Here is an 18,508-nt window from a genome sequence, read left to right as displayed (position 1 = left end):
CTCTCAATGACATTCAGAGCAGCATCCCTGGGCCACACCAGGTCAGAAGCACCACTGGAGCAACGTAACTTCCATATTCTTCGTACAGGAGTCGCATGTAGCTGTCGCAGACACTGACTGGTCCACCAGTGCAGTCCCACTTTGAACCGTCAGATAAGGCCTCTGCATGTTTGTGTGCTTGGCACGTGGGACTCACCGAGTATGATGAATCCATACTTCAAGTGCGACTCCTGCAACTGTCTGTTAAAAACGTTCTTGTTCTTGGAGGTTGTGGGCTCCTCTCCTGTCTCTTCTCTGAGCCTGTTATTCTTTGCAAAGAAACTCTCCAAAGACGGCTGTTTCTGACCCATTCTGCGAGCTTGTGGGTTATATTTTGGCTCTCGTGTGAGAATCCGGTCTTTTTCTCAAAAGTTTTTTCAAAATAAAAGATCATTCAAACTCGGGCCCTGGAAATGACAAGCATGTGTTTATTTTTTTGGATGTGGCATGCATGACTTAATTTTTTTTTTATCCCGAGATAACTGTTATCTCAAGATACCATCGTAAATGTCAGTGCATGCGTAACTGCCTCTCTGGCAAAGTGTGTTGCATGCATCCTCCTGTAACCACAGTGTCTCCCATGGCTTCGTAACTGTTCGTCAACGTTGTCAGTCACTGTCTGCAAGTCAGTGCGCGTTTAACACCCTGATCAAGAGCTTTATACTCAGAATAATACCATATGTGGCTAAGCTATACCTATCACACGTCCCTGGAAGCGACATGTGTGACTTCATTTTTTTGTCCCGAGATAAGTTATCTTGAGATAAAAATTGTCTCTGGCTAAAAAAAATAAAGTCATGTATGTCACATCCAAAAATAATAAACACATGCATGTCACTTCCAGGGCTCCACAGATAATACAGAAAACAGAAATAATGATTTATTGTGTGGCCTGGTACCAATCCACGATGATCCACGGACCGGTACTGGTCCCCGGCCCGAGGGTTGGGGACCACTGCATCAGTGAATGGTTGTCCCTACTTTTCTGACGCACCCGACTTCCTCGTGTGGTACCAGACCAAGAGTTCTGTCAAACACTACAAGTGCAACGCCTCCTGACCGTCTCTGCGCCCCTCTATCCAGCTCCTCAGTGGAGACACTGGTGCCCGGCTGCGGGTGTCTCTTCCAATCTGGCATCCCGTGGAAGACTTGGAATACAAGAACTTTTTTCATTGTTTATCTTAACCAGCGGCACACTGCGACTACTTGCCGTTGCCGAAACTGAAGCTCAGTGATGTGCGATGTGTGTCATGAATGTATACTGCAACACAGTATAAATACAAGCACCTGCCTCCAGGTGTCTGTTGTCGGACATTAAGCGCATCATCTTACTCTCATGAGGAAAGGTGACACCGGCTCTCCGGCCAGTTGGAAGCGGAAGCGCTCCTTCCTGAGGCGCGACAGTGTCACCGCGCTGCTCTCTCCGCGCTCCTCCTCCATCCGCACAGTATTCCATTACAGGCGCGCAGGAACGCGCTATTTCGAAGCGACATGATCGCACCTCCTCACGTAACCTCACGAGCCACTATAGAGGACCGAATACCGAGCCTTATATGAGCGACGCTGTTTATACACCGGCAGATGGAAGGCACACGGCTTCAGGCGCAGTAAAGACAACTGTGATTCCTGACGTTTGCTTCTCATGACGCGCTGGATTTCTGCGCCCGATCACGACGAGACTCTTTATCCGGAGTCACGTTTGTTAAAGGTGTGATGCCACCTAGTGTTGAGGAGTTGATAATACTGTTCAACGATCCACATTAATAACCTTATTATCATCTTAAGTGGAAGTTAGTTTTTGAATACAGTGTTCCAGACGGCCGTTCGAGAAGCAATTTGTTCGAAATCTGAATGGATTTTTCCCATTACAATGAATGGAAAAATAAATAATGCGTTCCAAGCCATAAAATAGTCTTTTGTAGGAGTGAATGTAGAGTGTCTGCTGCAGGTGGCTGTTCCTCTATGTGTGTGGCCGCTGCATGTGGGAGGGGTTGCCGAGTGAGTGACGTCTCTCCAGAAGTGAAGAGGTGCCCGGTGCGTGTCCAGCTCTGAATGTGCGCTTCTGTGCAGTTTGGCTGTGACAAAGTCATAAACCAAGTCACGCTCTGTCCCAGACTCGCCTCATCCCTGTCCCAGCTCCAGCCCACAACAGGACATCAAACCCTGGAGTGAGCGCTCCAGCACCTCCCCTGTGACACTCTACCACGGTCCAGTGTGGAGACAGGAAAGGTTTTACACCTCAATATGAAGAAAAAACAGTCAGTAAATGGAGCTAACGGGACACGTCTGCGTACAGAGGCTGCGTTATACACAATAACAAAGCGGGTCAGCTGATAGGTCCGCACACGTTATGGTTTTTCTGGCTTTTTTCGGGGGCATTCTGGATTTTCGTTCAAAATCCAAAGCAGAAAAATCTCAAAATTTTTGTTCGAACTCCGATTTGTTGAGCACGGTATTAGTTGAAGTCATATACAAGCGTCCAAGGTCTTAAAAGGGTCCACACCTTTGATAACTGCAGTCGCTTTATTGATACAATCAAAACAAGACTTCACCTTTCTCCATCTGCAATGACAAACAAAAGCGCACAGCCGGGGCTCCGCCCACTTACACTGGAACACATCCTCCGCTAAGCGGAGGGACATGAGAAACTCTTCAGACGACAGAACTGCAGAGGCTCTGCACGCCAAATTGCACCCTTTCAAAATTGGTCCCCCCAACTGCTGCTGCTCACGATCTCACTTCTCACAGGATGAACTAGTTTTTCTTCATCTTTTCTCTAATCCTGTTAAAGTCCAGTTGGGAGGAGCTGGTCAGAGAGAAATGTAGTTTTTGGCCAGAAAATGCTGGAGTCTGGTGTGTGGTGACACATTTAGTTAAATATTCTGGTTGAAACGCTCTTTTTTAATTTAAATTTAAAAGAAAATGTCTAGTTGAAAACTGAATGGATCTAGCACAACTCAAAAACATCTTAAATTCAGGACACGCTCTTCATTGATTCAGTCTACGTCACACATCACTGTCTCTTCCACCCGTTTACATTCTGAAACGTTCACGACCCACTGACATCAATACTTTGGCCCGACACACTGACCACAGCACAGAACATGCGACTACACCTTGAATAAATACAGTTTGTTTGGCAGGATATTACGGGCATAGATAGAAGGTTTCACTCAGAGTTTGCTTTTATCCAGCCTCTTTCTGGCAGGGTTAGGATACTGGGGGTTCTCGATGACTCCCTCCCCAAATTTGAGCTCTAAAAAAGCCCGGTGGTTGTTGGGTCCGTAGGCGGTGACGCCTGCGAACAGCATGGGCACAAGCGGCTGCAGAAAATGCTCGGGGAACTCCACGTCCTGCTTGTGATCCGTCCACGTGTCCTTGGTCATGACGCCGTTCCGAGGGTAGAAGGGCCACAGGTCCACGTGCAGGTGGTTGGTCTCGCTGTACTGGACCCTGAAGAAGTCCCCCTCGATGGCGCGCTCCCAGACGTAGCCGTTCGCATCCACCAGAGAGCCGGCGTCCAGGTTCTTCAAGTGCTCGCAGTTGGGTACGTCCTCCAGGTAGATGCCCAGGTCCACGTCGTAGTCCCACGGGATGATGTCCTGGTGCCGCACGGCTCCCAGCAGCGAGCCTCCCTCCAGCCAGTAGCGCACGCCGGAGCTCTCCAGGATGTTGATCACGTATTTGGTGGTTTCTCTCAGAGCACGGAGGCAGCAGGGTGGGGTCCAGCGCTCCAGGTAGAGATAGTCGGGCGTGTCGTCCTGCACGGTGCCGAAGCAGCGGGGCGTCTCCTTGCTGCAGCCGAACCACTGCTCCTTCCCTTCTGGGAGCAGGATTCTCCTCAGACCAAAGCTCCTCATCAGCCTCCCGGTCGCCTCCTTCAGCCTGGTGTCGGCCTTCCACTGGTTGTGAGCCGAGCTGAAGAGAGGCCGATGCCTGGCAGAGAAGCAGGGGCTCTCCAGGAGCTTCACCTTCCAGCCTCTCAGCGACGTCTGGATGAAGAGCGAGGAGAAGAGCGGCCGGCCCAGAGGAACCGAGAGGTTGAAAAGGTCCTCGGTGCGGATGAGGACTACGGCGTCCCCGTGTAGAGCCGTGCACACGCTCCCGCTGCTCCCAGAGGCGGCGGGCGAGTACGTGGCGGTCCACTCTCGGAGGTTGACCCTCAGGTGGAGGCACTGGACGGCGGACCGTACCAGCACGGGCGCCGCCACCAGCCGGACCGGCCCGCCGCCTTCTCCTTCCAGCTCGCGGATCAGACGCTCCACAGCTCGCGGTTGCTCCAACTCCACGCCATCGGGCACCAGCAACACAAACTCCGTCTGTATATGGAACTCCGGTCTGTGGGCCTGCGGGGGCTGATCCGGGCTTGGCGACAGAACCAACAACCGGGCGCCATCGGGGAGCACGAGCGGCGGGTAAGGGACCGTGTCTGACAGAGCCAGGAAGGGCAGCTCCGGCCTTTGTCTTAGGAACGAACTGGCTACGTCCGCCACATAGTTCTCAAAGTTTTCAAACTCTGGCAGCAGGACGGACACCCGCGGGCCACGGTGGCGCCCATCGAGAACCCCTGGATCACCCGCAGGACCCATCAGGGCCCCCAGGACCGAGGCGGGCAGGGCGGCCCTGCCGGTGCCGCGGCCCAGGTCCTTTCTTTTCTCCATCATTTGCTGCTGGGCCCTCGATACAAAGTAGAGGATGAGGAGGTTGAGGATGATGGCCCCGGTCAGAAGAGCCTGGCAGAAGCTGACCCGCATGGCAACTCTGTCCCGGCTGCCCAGGAAGACGGAGAGGAAAAACTGATCTCACCAGCCCAGCGTCTCAGCTTCCCATCGTTGTGGAAGAGGAATGACAAGAGTCCAACCTGCAAGATTAAAAAAAATCAAATGTATATAGACTCAGGGGTAAATGTTGTGCAGGCTTCAACTGGATGTTGAAACCATAACGCCGCTCACATCGCCTTCATGATCCAGTGATGCCCGGCCACCATGCTGCCGCACCGCCTCTCCCGCAGGCTCCAGCCTTCCTGCTCGGCATCCGTAGAGACCGGTCCGGGAAGAGACCGCAAACTACATCCTGCCTGGAATAAGTGCAGATGAGTCCCGGGTGCGTGAAGCGGCGCGTTATTTAGACTCGCAGACTGTGATTTTACGCTGCCAGAAATTAGCATTTTACGCTAACTTGCCATCCACAAACGCTGCTCACGATGACAACAGATGCACTTCCGGACTGTTTCCTTCAAAGCAAAAGCCTCGACCAACGCTTCTCAGATCACTCATAACTCCTATTACAACATTTCTTCCGTTCATTGTGCCGTTTTAGAGCGTTTATTTACAATATCAGAATCAGAATTTAATTTATTGCCATGGTCAGTGGGGAGCCCAGCAACTAGGAAAGTGCTTTGGAATAAAGTGCTGACAAAAAATAATAATAATAATAATAATAATGATAATAAAATAAACAATAAAATAACAACAAGGCTGTTCACGAATTAAACTTGCATTACTTAATTGTTTATTGATATTTACATTATAGATAAATGACAGGTTGAAACGCAGATTAATCATTAAATCCGACAAGAAAATGGCTGCCGAGCGACGCAGAATCCTGCTTTGGTTAATTGGTTCGCATATTTTTCACTTAAATTTGTCTTTTAATTAATTCATCTTTTATACCCTCTTATGTCATGTATCATGTGATTATGAATTCATTTTGTAAATCTTGAGAAATGTCTTGTATGAGAATTAGATCAGAAATTTAAATTCGAACAACGAGGCCGGAAATACAGATAATCTTGCAAGTTTTACACTTCAATCGCCACCCGCTCACAAAATGGCAGGAAACGGTCTCTCCAGGAGACGCGCTCGTTGTCTATTGCAGAAACACGGTCCAGTATTTGTCACCAGACCTGGAATCTCCTAGCAGATAGACACGGGAGGAAACATCCGGTGCGTTCAAAATAAAGGTTGCAGTATAGCAACAAGCATTGTGTGACGGCGTTGCAACAGGACATGAACGTATTTATATTCGATTTATGATCAGTATATCGTGGCTCGTCGTTTTAAAGTAAACGAGTAATGGGAGAAAAATGTTCCAGCCGACAACGTTTATGGAGTTTTATGCTGAAGGTTCGCCAGCGGAAGTGTAGTATTTGACCGTCGGCGTAGTAATTCTGCTCCGTGCGTGTGAGAAAAGGAAGAAAGGGTTTGTGGAGAGAAGTCTCGCCTGGGCTGGAAGGAGCCACTTTCCCCCGTTATTGTCTCTACAATCTGCATGCTCACACGTTTTTATCCTGGCGAGAGGCTGAACGCTTGAAATGGAGGCGGACAGATCCGGCGGAGGACCAAACCCAAACTCCGGCGGCGGCAGCAGCGGAGCGGGGCGCAACCCAAACGGGCCCAAGGCAGCACCGAGCCAGGCGACGTCGGCCGCCGGGATGATGGCAGCCGCGTCCGCGGGACTGATGCCCGGCTCGTCGCACTCTCGAGACCTACAGGACGGCGACTCGGGGATGACTCTTCCGGGGATCCTGCACTTCATCCAGTACGAGTGGGGACGATTCCAGGCCGAGAAATATCGCTGGGAGGCGGAGAGAGACGAACTTCGGGTAAATCTGGTGCCGATATTGACACCGAGCACAACACGGCGCGGCTTGGCTGTGGTCACTTCTCCCCTGAATCCACGCCAGCGACTCAATGCTAACGAGCTAATGTTGTTGCTCTGCTCAGTTTAGTCGCACTGTTAATGATTACATGGACATCAAGCGACAGTTCGGTCACGTATCCCACACTGGCTTATTGTCTGGTGGCTGTTGCATCGCAGTGCTTGGAAGCCAAACTAATGAAAGACACAATAAAAGGCATTAGCTTGGTGGTGACCACCGGGAAACCAAAGGATGCTCACTGTGTTTGTGGGGGATATGATGATCAGGGTCTTTCGTCTCATGTTAGTGGCGGTTTCCTGAGTAAATCTGACATTTGCTTGTATAAAATTCGGTTTCTATCGAGGGTAAATAACAGTAGCCAGTCTTCAAAAATGCATCTGTTGGACAGGAAGCTTCTAAACAGGTGGTCGTGAGGCTACAAAGTGAGTGTAGGTTGGTGCATTGGATGGTTTTGGAGCTGATATACAAGGAGAAGAGATGATGGATGGAGGGTAAGAGTTTTCCGTTTTACACTTGGTCTAACACATGAAATTTGCGAGTCAATCTTTTTAAAGAATTGTGGGTCTCAGCGTTGTCATTATTAATCTCTATTGTCACTCATATTTACCTATGTGGATTTACACAGGGAAGCCGTACCTTTGTAGCATCTAGTATCTTACAGTCGCTCCTTGTGTCTTCTTCAGTTCCCTGTTTTCTCACGTTCACTTCTGTGTCGCTTGGCTTGTGACGATTGCTCGGCTACTGACACTCCCAAGTCAATACCAGGCAACTTGTTTCATAACTGTTATTTAGTGTCCGTCCTCTCGAAAAGGAAGTCTGTGAAGGCTTTTATTGGTTTAGGTGTGTCACCTGTGGGCAGACCCATTGATGTTGTTGCCTGTGCGATGGGACAGTAGCGGCTGTCGCAGATGGTGCTGTTGAAGCAACATGCAAAAAAAATCATGACTTCAATAGGCAGACTTTGCAGTGCAATGTCGTCAGTTCTCTCTGTGGAACCCGGGTTAACAAAAGGCAGCTGTGATCCTATTATTTAAGAGTTTTTTTCTGCTCTGAGAATTAGATTCTTTCTGAGAAAACAACTTAATTATAGCAATGTTTAATGAGTGTTCCAGTGTATTTGATGCCAGTTGCTGAAATCCTCTTTCAGGATCACACTGTTTTTTTGGTTTGTGTTGAAATGACCTGTGAGCAGGGCATTCAAATTTGGAATGTAGGAGAGGACAGAAGTTGCATTATGCAGCTCGGAGCTACCTGCGCCGCGCGGCAGGATTCTGCTTACTCATCACCCTGATGCCGGAAAGGACGGGAAATCATTTTCCGCTGTGTGTGTGAGAACAGATATTTGAATGTTACATCTCAAAGATTTAAAATCGGTGTCATTTTTTTGTCTGTAATAATAGTGTTGCAAAGCTGTGTCAGAACTCTGAGAGCTGAATGTTAATTTCTGTCAAAAGAGCAAAGCTAATGTAAAAGCAGACTGTAAGAGATTAGGACTAAATCAAAGCTCAAAGCCGAGGCAGTGTTTCGGGAGTGTTGCTAATGAAGTCTCTCACTGAAGTCATTGCTGAGTATTAGTAACTAAGTTGACATTCCGTTTTGAGTACATTTAAGCTGCGTTGAATCAAAGAGTCGACAGGAGAAGCTGTTGAACATTTTCACATGACAAGCTGACTGACCTGCTCTGAGTTGAGTGTGAACCTAACTTAGATCAAGTTCAGAAACTCGGCGGTAATGATGTGAACTGTTGCACGGACTAGCTTGGACCTCATTGAGGAAGAATGCGGCACAAATGAATAAACATTGTTATGCAAAATTCAGCTCTTAAAATTCTGAATTTTTCTATTTTGGGTTTGATCTCCCCAAACCCAAAGATACACAATGACAGAAATAAACAGAGTAAAGTGTGTGACGATGATTTTAGCAGCACAAGCTATTGCTTCGAATATTGTATTTATAAAGCCCGACTTATTAGTTTCACAGATTTCTTCTATTGAGTGGTTCAAACCACTGTTACACAATTACTTCTCGTGTCAATTTGCCGCTCTCTATTCCTTCCACTCAAAGTCGTGCGGTTATAAATAGTAGCCCGATAAAATATGGATGAACAATAACAAACTGGCTCAATGCTTTTATAGGCATCGGAGTGGGAATGGCAGTCAGAGAAAGGCAGTCGCCATGCGTTGGTGATGGGGCTCTCGCACATGGTCAGTTTTTATGACAACACTTGGCAGCGTGTCTTGAGAAGGGACGGCCCAAGTGTTGGGCCGAGAGAGTGACCTAGCTTTAACACCCATGGGCCTCGACCTCTCTCACTGAACGCTCAACGTGCCACGAGTGAAGCGCCCAGTTATGTTCTTTGCAGTTAGCAGCATACTGTACATAGTCCTGAGCCTCAGTCCTGTAGCTGGGAAGCGCCTGTCCGCGACAGAAGCGGATCATCTGTCAACATGTGGTGTGTAGTCTCGGATCTGTCGTGTGGTCGGGTGACACACATGTTGGCTGTGGGTGGGTGTGGTGTGAAAGGGCACCTGTCCTGCCGCGTCAGCGTTGTCATCTCAGGAATGAGGGGCCTGCTTGTGTCTAGACCAAGTGGGACATCCGCTAACAATAACAGTGGATAAGTGGCTTCCCTTAATAAAGCCTCAAGTTATTGGACTGGACCTTTTGTTTGTAGATTACCTGGATTATGTCAGATACATTGGTGAGTCTGTGACCGTGGTCACATGACCGTGGCCTAGGGAACGGAGCGATAGTGGCTGAGGTTTAATGTTTGAGGAGGATCAAGGTGGGTTCATTTGATGGGAAATGTCAAAGAAGGAGAGGCAGTAGAAATCATCATGGCAGTTATTGATCCTCTCAGCAGAGCACCCATGTGACATGACAGGAAAGGACTCTCCAAGTGGTAGAGTCTTTATGCATCGCGAGTGGGACTCGCAGTTCCACAGTGGAGCCATACTCTTGACATCTTTCGTCTAAAACAGGGTCGGGAATGTTGCGTTCCATCTGAGGTGTTGCGATCTTACGTTTTCCAGCTATAAAAAATATTCGGATTGTTCTTGTGCTTAAGTCTGTCTAAGCGTCGTTGATACATTAAAATTCTTTAAAGTACAGTTTGTCTATAACATAAGGGAAGTGGTGTCGGAATGTCACCGACTGTGTTCTGTTTATTTTAGGTGTAAATTGTGTTAGTCTGGTCTTTAGATAAGGACGTGCAAAAGATTTGTTTATATTTCCGGTGAGAAACCACATCAGTTAGCGCTGTTGTGAAGTGGTGATTATTGCGATTTATTTATTTTTTTACTTGAAAGGTGGAGTGTGAATATGATGAGAGAATTATGATGAAAGGTTTTGTAGCGCAAGAATAGCTATTACTGTGATGATGTTTTGAATATGAATAATATATGATACAAAACAAGAGTAGACGGTCTGGAAAAGAATAACTATCTTCATATTGTGGAATTCAAATGGAGAAATAAAAATATATAATCAACAATAGTTTCATTATTCAAAGATCAGTATTGTAATAAGCAAATGCTTATTGGACACCTTTAAGAAAGTCAGCTGTTGAATGATAAAATGGAATATTTCTTTATTGTCATTCTGTTAGTTTGAGCTGTTTAATTTCCAGCAGACTTGCTCAGTCTCGGTGCTCACTGTACACACATGAATAGACCACCTGTCCGACTCCAGAGAACACAGAGAGCAAGTCCAAGACTTTGACCAAACTGAATACAGAAGTGTGTCTATTAGTCATGTGAACACAGAAATGCTTTTCTTGTTGCAAAATACTTTCTCCAAATAAATCAAGAACTTCAATGCTGTTATTGGTACAAACGATTTGTTTGTTCTCTGCGCAGTTTGGTCTTGGTCTCCACTCAGTCCAGGACTTGGTCTTGGATTCTGCCTGTGAACGCTCTGGTCCCAGTCTCCACTGGGTCTCAGGTTAGGTGGTCTTCACCACGACTCCGACCCCCGTTCTTAAACTCCAGCCTTTCACAGTCGTATTATAATCTGCCAGGAGCCTTGTACAGGCGTTGACTGTTAGTGAAGCATGACATTGCTTCCTTTACCGTTTGGCCCAAGGGCTCCCAGGATTCTCATCTCTAATTCATAACTTTGCGCTCTTAGCCATGGCACAGATCACAACCATATGTACTACAGTTCTACACTGCGTGCTTCAAAAATCTCTTCTTTTATACACAACAGGAATTTTCCCTCCAATTCACCTGCGTTTTCTGCTAGTACAGCAATAGTTCAGCGGAATTTACTGCTGTATAAAACCATTCCCACAAACAAACTGACACGAGAAGACACGTGATCACTGTATCATCATTGTATTAGCAAGATCAAAGTGGATCTCTGGTTAGTACAGTGGCGTGCTGCTGATTTACTTTAGATGAGAACGTCTCCTGAGTGATGAGTGGAACACTCTTGCGTCGCTGGGCCTACTCCAACACGTTATTGAAAACATGGATATTCCAAGTGAACCTCTACTGAGTAACAAGGACACTGTGTCAATCGAGCGTTCACTTGGGTTCGGCAGTATCAAGAGTCGCCACGCCTCAATATAGTTTCTGTTCTTTAACACGTTGCTGTCACAGCGACTTCATGGTGTTGTGTTGTATTTTCTATGGCACTTTGGTGGGCAAAGCAAAGTTGGGGCAGCTGACACGCTGGGTGTGATGTTATCACTGTGAGAGTGCAGGTCAGAGCTCGTCTGTGAGTCAGTACCAGGGTGTGCGTGCGTGCGTGCGTGCGTGCGTGCGTGCGTGTGCGTGCGTGTGTGTGTGTGCGTGTTAAATTGACATTCCATTGAAGGTGGTAATGGGAAGAGGAAAACACATTTGCTACCTCCGACAGTTATTTATGCTTTTTAGACTCATCATTGAAAGATCTGTTGTGTTGCTGTGACTCGGCCAACATTTATCAGACTCATCCCTTTGCTTCGCTCCTCAGTAAGAAGTGTCACATTGCTTTTTCTTTTGAAAGGGTTCGGCGGCTGAAGCTGAAGTCCCAGTTATCATAGCACACTTTGCATAAACGTGTGTGTGAGAATGTGTTTGAGAAAACTGCATCTTGATATTGCGCACTATGCCCGTTCTTCTTGGTTAAATCATTATTTACAACACTGCAGTCCGACTAATTGTGAAGATAGTTGGTGTTATTGCTCTTCTTGTTTTTCCTTTCACAACGAACCGAACGCATCCAGTGGTGCAGCTCACACTGCCATTGGTGACACGAGGAACTCAGTGCTTCAAATTGCTGACGGCACAAAATTGAGTCTGTTACTTTCAACTCAGATGGAATAGAAAAAACAAAAATCTACATTAACCAACGAACTATTGATGTTATATCGGCAGCAATGTATCGATATTTCTTCACCCCTCAACTGCCAAGTGGCCGTGATGAGGGTCTGCTACAATTCCAAGCCATGGTTTTGACCTCGGTTTCATCTGTCCACAATTGAAGAATTCTATCGTATATAAGTATCTTCAAGACCTTTCTCCATATGATTCTATGTCTTTTTTTTCCCCAACCAAATGGCAGAGCTCTTGATTTACTGGTCGAGCAAAGGTCCCATATGGTCAAGAGCATGACGGATGCAGTCCATGGTTATACGTGGAGTTTTCTCTCGCTGAGATGGAGCTCTCTTGTCCTTGTCCATCTTGATGTTTCTCTGGCTCCAGGTCTTCTTCTTCATATATCGACGTAGTAATGGAACTAGTGGAAAACCTTGAATGAAATCATACCTTAACAACACAATCTCACTCACTTTAGATCATTCAGACTCGTGTCTAGCGTATTCCGAACAAAAAAAAGTCCAACGTTCTGCTCATTCTTATTAGACGGGGCTTAAAAATGTGATTGCATGAATCAGGATTACTCAGCAGCAGCAGCAGCTGAACAGTTTGCTTGACAGATTATGCAAGCTTGTTACATGACTGTGTGTGTTCTTTTCTGAGCGATTGTCTTCCCTCGCAAGTAGACCGAGTGCACGTCCCGGGAGAGGTTGATTTTAGAGCGCTCTAGTTTTACACCACTGTGTGTGGGAGCAGACATGCGGACACAGACACAGAGGCGGGACACAGAGGAGAAACGGACTGCGACACGCTACAGTTCACCGTAAAGGACACAAGAGCGAGAAGCTGTCCAGATCAATCGTATTCACATTCCAAAAATCGCCTGTGTTTTTTGGATAGTTTCGTTTTGTAATTGACCGTCACATACATGTACAGTACGTCTTGCAATACGGGCCTCTGTGTTACCCTTCTTACTATAATATTTCCTCCAGCAACACCCGTCTATTGTGTTGACAAATGAGCAGATAAATGCTTCTTTCCTCAAGGTAAGAATTTATCGGCTCCCTGAGGAAGGAAGTCAGTGGAAAACAAGAGGGGAAGAACAGAAAGGAAGGATGTGTATTTAAGAAAAAAAGTTGTTTGGGCTGCTGGTGCTTTCTCTTCTGCTCATGCACAGCGAGTCCTCGGTTTTAGGAGAAGTTAAAAATACAAACCCAGATCTGCAACCCTCCATTTACTCGGTGCTCAGTTGGTTTGGCAGAGGTCACGTGCGTCCTATTTTTCCATTTTCCACATTAAAATTCAAAGTGCTTTCAGTCTCCTCGGTTGTGCACCGAGATATTTGTTTCAATTGACCTTTTTACACTGTTGGCGGCTGCAGTGGTCAGTTCCGATCACAACTAGTCTTAAGTAAGAACAATTACGGAACTGTTTTTTTTCTTTGTTTTTCTGTAGGATATGGAAGTATTTTGTTCCCAGACCTCGATGAAATAATGATAAGCTCCGATAAAAACCCGTGTCTGTGTGTTCACTCCTACATGTGTGTGTGCTCTCAGGCTCAGGTGGCATTCCTGCAGGGTGAGAGAAAAGGCCAAGAGAACATGAAACAGGACCTTGTTAGGCGGATAAAGATGTTGGAGTATGCCCTCAAACAAGAAAGGTAAGACCTGTACCAGGAAGCCTATAATACAAGCATTGTGATCCAATACGATTGCCTCCATTGGCGTCCTCATATGGTCTTCTTTGGAATTGCAGGGCGAAGCACCAGAAGCTGAAGACTGGAAGCGATCCGTCTTCCGGAGACAAGAAAACAGAGACGGAGATGGAGCAAAGTACGTCCTTGTGTGTGCGGGGTGGTGTTGATGTCAGCTCTTTGTGCTCATGTTCCGCTGTCGCAAATGACTTCTCTGTAGTTCCGAACGGGCCTGCTGAGTCAGACTCTGAACCGGCCAATCAGATGTCCTGGAAAGAGGGACGTCAGCTACTGCGCAAGTATGTCTTTCCTCGCAGTCAATATGGCTATTTTTGTTGGTCCGTGCACTTGTGTTGTCTGGTGTGAAGAAGCTGATGGATGGAATTATTTTTTTTTTTTTATATTATTGCCTTGAATGACTGACACACAAATTCCTTCTGAAAAAATGCGAAATATGGCGACTTTCCTTCCCAATAGTCAGTGAAAAAAATCCTGGCTGTTTGATACAAGCTCAAACGTTCATTGAGATTTCATATACATAGTTGTTTTTTCATGATCCACATTTATCTCCACATCCAGGTCAAATCCAGAGAGGATTAAAATCACACAGCTGGACCTTTTTTTGTCTAAATATGAACTGGCAGATTGATGCTAAAAATACCCTGCTGAGTTGACAACTGCCTTGCTAATTTACACCTCTCGTCTGTGAGCGCAGGTATCTGGAAGAAGTTGGTTACTCAGACACTATCCTCGACATGCGGTCCAAACGCGTGCGCTCTTTGCTCGGGCGAAGCAGCCCCGAAGCCAACGGGCCTCCGCCTCCTGATGCCTCGCCTGAACCCGACACACGTGCCGGCGGAGAGTCGCTGCTGGTGCGACAAATAGAAGAACAAATTAAGAGGTGAGATGTGGGAGCCAGCTGTTCTGACACTCTGGTACTGACGCCGTGTTCCTCTGACTATAGAACCGATGACAGCTGTTGCCCGTACATCACCATTTCATTCTTCATTCCTTCCATTTTACAGAAATGCAGGCAAAGAGAGCTCTAAAGAACGGCTCGGTGGTTCCGTCCTGGACAAGATCCCCTTTCTCCACGGCTGTGAGGACGACGACGAGGACGACAGCGATGAAGAAGACGACTTCCAAGGAATGACGACCGACCTCATCGACGGACCTCGCAAAAACAAGAAGACGCGCATAAAGGTATGAGAAGAAGCCCCGCAGAGTCGTGTGCCAGTGCCACTGACGCCTTGTTTCGGCTTCAGATGGGTTCCGAACCCATGACCACAGACCTGGACCCAGAGGACGAGGAGGATGAAGATGACTCAGAAGACGCCCTCAGTGAATTTGATTTCTTGGGCTCAGGGGAGGATGGGGAGGGAGCCGGAGAAGCCCGGATCTCGGGGGATGGACGGGAGTTAGGTACGCTGTTGCCATAGAAACACCATCAGCACCAGCACTGTCAGAATCACTGCCACCATATCTGTCTCCTCTGCCCGCATGCTTCCCCTTATATCTTTTACTTCTCATTGTGTCCTTGCATCTCTTCTTGTCAATAAAACCAGCCTCTTCTCCCAACCACGTCTCTGTTCTGTTTCCCGAGCTGTCAGTCTGTGGCTCTGCCGTGTGTAGCTGTTGTCTCCGTCTCTAGATGTACCTCCCGTGTTCCAGAGTCATTTCAAGGTCATCATGCCTGCTGCCTTTTATTTACATGTCCTCATTCCACTCAGGGAGACCAGCATTTATATCTCAATCGACTTGACCTTGACCTCCCTCAAAATAAACTGCAATCCTTGCTGTTGAATGATCTGAGTTTCTGCTCATCTTCCTCGGCCTCTCTGCATGACTGTATGTCTCTTTGCTCTTGTCGGGTTCAGAGAACCGCAGGAACAAGTTACAAGGCATGATGTCGGATTTCCCCCCTAAACCCACCCCGCCCCCCTCCGTCTCAGGACCAGCTCGACCTGGAGAAGGTAAGACTTCCCAGCCTTTCACACCTTTGCAACTCACATTATGGTGTCTAATAATTCTGTCCTGATTCAGTCAGGGTTTTATCTGCGTTACTACTTTTGCTCTGTGTAGGAGTCGAGTTGTTGAAAACCAAGAATAATTCTTCCGGCGCTCAGTGTGGGAGAGGAAGCGAGCACCCAACAACTCGTGCGAGGGGGGTTTACAACTCTTGAAACTAACTCTCGTGTCTTCTCCGCCCTCCAGGTGGCGCCCTTGGGTTTTCCTCTGATGTCTTCATCATGGACGCCGTGGGAGGAGGAGACATGAATCTGGGCGAACTGGCAGATCTCACTGTTGCCAACGATAATGATCTGTCCATGGATGTAATGACTCTCTGTGTTTTCTGCACTCCACCCTCTGGCTTTCAGAAGGAGTATTAACTTGTGTCTTCAGATGCAGGATAACCGGGAGGAGTATAAGAAGACGTGGAACCCTCGCTTCACGCTACGCAGCCACTTTGATGCCATCCGTGCGTTGACCTTTCATCCCAGCCAGGCGGTGCTGCTCACAGCCTCCGAGGATGGAACGCTAAAGCTGTGGAACCTCAACAAAGCCATGCACTCCAAGAAGTAAGGAACTTGGATCCACGCAACCCCTACATGTGGTCGACAAAAGTTGAACTGCTGGTGGCTTGATCAATCCACTTTTTTCACGTTACAAGTCAACAACCCTGTCTTCACAGAAATGCCGCTTTAGATGTGGAGCCTATTTACACCTTCAGAGCTCACAGGTGAGTCTCTTTTAAAATGTTTGGTCCACCAGACATGGATTAAGAGCATCTCTGTTGCCGTTCTAGTGGTGCTGTTTTGTCGCTCACCATGGGCGAGGACGGAGACTCCTGCTACAGCGGAGGTCTGGATGGAACCGTCAGGTGTTGGAAGATGCCGGACCTCAACGTGGATCCGTACGACAACTATGGTGAGTCGTGACTGATGACAGGGAGCCGTTCATGTGGATTCAAAGCCGTGCTCCTCTCAGATCCCGACATAGAGAGCAGTGTCCTAGCCGGCCATGAAGACAGCGTTTGGGGCTTGACCTACTCTCCAGTCCACCATCGTCTGGCCTCCTGCTCAGCCGACGGCACGGTTCGGATCTGGGACCCGCAGAACTCGTCCCCGTGTTTATCGGTTTTCAACAAGGAGCGAGGTAGACTACGTCCTCTGTGCCGCACTCTCACACCACCGTGACCTTCTCACCTCGTCCTTCTTCCAGAACACGGAACTCCCACGTCGGTAGCGTTTGTGGCGTCAGACCCAAACCAGGTGGTGGTGTCGTTTGACGTTGGTGACACGCTGCTGTACGACCTCAACACCGAGCAAAGCATCATCGCACTAGAGACCCAGACAAAAGACGGTACTGACCCAGGATAAAGGCAGCACTTCTGTTGATCTGGTTTTTATTGGCTGTGTCCTGTGTTGTTTGCAGGCAGTGAACTGATAAACCGCGTGGTCAGTCACCCGTCTGAGGCCATCTCTGTGACGGCGCATGAGAACCGCACCATTCGTTTCCTAGACAACAAGACAGGTGCTGCCCTTTCTCCTCATTTGATCCAGAGTCTTTACGGAACAGAATTGAAGTTTGTGCTGTCGGTGCTTCTCCAGGAAAAGTGGTCCATTCCATGGTGGCTCATCTGGACGCAGTTACTTGTCTGACCACAGACCCTAAAGGCACTTACCTCATCTCTGGCAGTGAGTGGTCCTCCATTCTTTAGAAGTTCTGAAGTTGCCATTCGTCCACAAATAAAGTTTCATTTATTCTGTTTCACAGTCGTATTACGGCAGTAGGTTGTGATAACATAAGTACTTTTTGAAGAACGAAAAATAGGTAGATTGAAACTTGGTTGAAAAAGTAAAAACCATATTTTATATATATATATATATATATATATATATATATATATATATATATATATATATAATCTGCAATTAAAATTTTTTGTGTTGTTGTTTTTATAACTGGTATATCTTTACATCTCAAGCTTTGTTTTATACAGTAATAATTTTATGTTACATTTAGCAGGTGCATAATAAAAAAATAATATTTTGTGTTTTAGAACAATTTATTGAACTACATTTAATCAAAAGGATATATTACATTTCATCTGTTACCAATTACCACCAGATGTTTCATGTTTTGCAAGTGTAGGACCTTCACAATTCAGATGATGAATCAATGAAAAGTAGTCTCCTGACTATAATGTAACTGATGCGGGCAGCTGTGAAAGAGTGAAATTTTCCGCCCCCTGCAGGTCACGACTGCTCAGTGCGCCTGTGGATGCTGGACAACAGGACCTGCGTGCAGGAGATCACGGCCCACAGGAAAAAGCACGACGAGGCCATCCATGACGTGGCGTTCCATTCGTCCCAGCCCTTCATCGCCAGCGCTGGCGCCGACGCACTCGCCAAGATCTTTGTCTGAACGCTGTTCTGGTGGGGTTACACTGAAATGACTATTCAACTCATCACAACAGGATGTTTTTAAGTCTGTGAGGCTTATATTTCCCTTTATTTTCCAGAGACCTGAAACTGAGGATTACAACGGACAGAACTCTCGCTCGCTCTAACCTCCTCCTCCTCCTCCTCCTGATCATGTACACACTATGACAGACCCTGGTGACCCGCACCCACTGGCTGGGTCATTGCCACGGGACACGCACATTCCTGCTCACCGTTTTCTGAGGCCTCACTGACTCCTTGTGATACTAACCACACAACCTTTTGTAACTTAAAACTGGATCACGTTTGGAGTTTTTCTACACTACGGTGCATTATACTTTGGTTATTTCCCTGAGAGCACTGTGTGTGC

At 47.3% G+C, this 18,508-nt stretch overlaps 2 protein-coding genes across 2 annotated transcripts; one reads left to right on the top strand and one right to left on the bottom strand.

The window, feature by feature from the left end:
• Window positions 1–2,541: 2,541 nt before the first annotated feature.
• Window positions 2,542–5,228, bottom strand: fkrp (fukutin related protein). Its single transcript, XM_053873162.1, has 2 exons — window positions 4,992–5,228; window positions 2,542–4,900 (listed from the first exon to the last, which is right to left on the bottom strand). Exon 2 carries the CDS (start codon window positions 4,791–4,793, stop codon window positions 3,213–3,215), a length of 1,581 nt encoding a protein of 526 aa, XP_053729137.1. The 5' UTR covers window positions 4,794–4,900; window positions 4,992–5,228; the 3' UTR covers window positions 2,542–3,212.
• A 958-nt stretch (window positions 5,229–6,186) lies between these two features.
• strn4 (striatin, calmodulin binding protein 4) lies at window positions 6,187–18,367 on the top strand. Its single transcript, XM_053872198.1, has 18 exons — window positions 6,187–6,643; window positions 13,557–13,660; window positions 13,756–13,832; window positions 13,914–13,992; window positions 14,409–14,594; window positions 14,719–14,896; window positions 14,959–15,115; window positions 15,571–15,666; window positions 15,908–16,026; window positions 16,097–16,272; window positions 16,386–16,433; window positions 16,500–16,621; window positions 16,682–16,849; window positions 16,916–17,056; window positions 17,129–17,227; window positions 17,305–17,391; window positions 17,952–18,132; window positions 18,219–18,367. The coding sequence occupies exons 1-17, from the start codon at window positions 6,353–6,355 to the stop codon at window positions 18,119–18,121; spliced, it is 2,298 nt and encodes a 765-aa protein (XP_053728173.1). The 5' UTR covers window positions 6,187–6,352; the 3' UTR covers window positions 18,122–18,132; window positions 18,219–18,367.
• The last annotated feature ends 141 nt before the right edge of the window (window positions 18,368–18,508 follow it).

The sequence above is a fragment of the Synchiropus splendidus genome, chromosome 8 (genome assembly GCF_027744825.2).
Source record: "Synchiropus splendidus isolate RoL2022-P1 chromosome 8, RoL_Sspl_1.0, whole genome shotgun sequence".
NCBI classification, from domain to species: domain Eukaryota; kingdom Metazoa; phylum Chordata; class Actinopteri; order Syngnathiformes; family Callionymidae; genus Synchiropus; species Synchiropus splendidus.
Note: the sequence above shows the minus strand (reverse complement) of the source record. Positions and strands in the feature narration are given on the sequence as shown.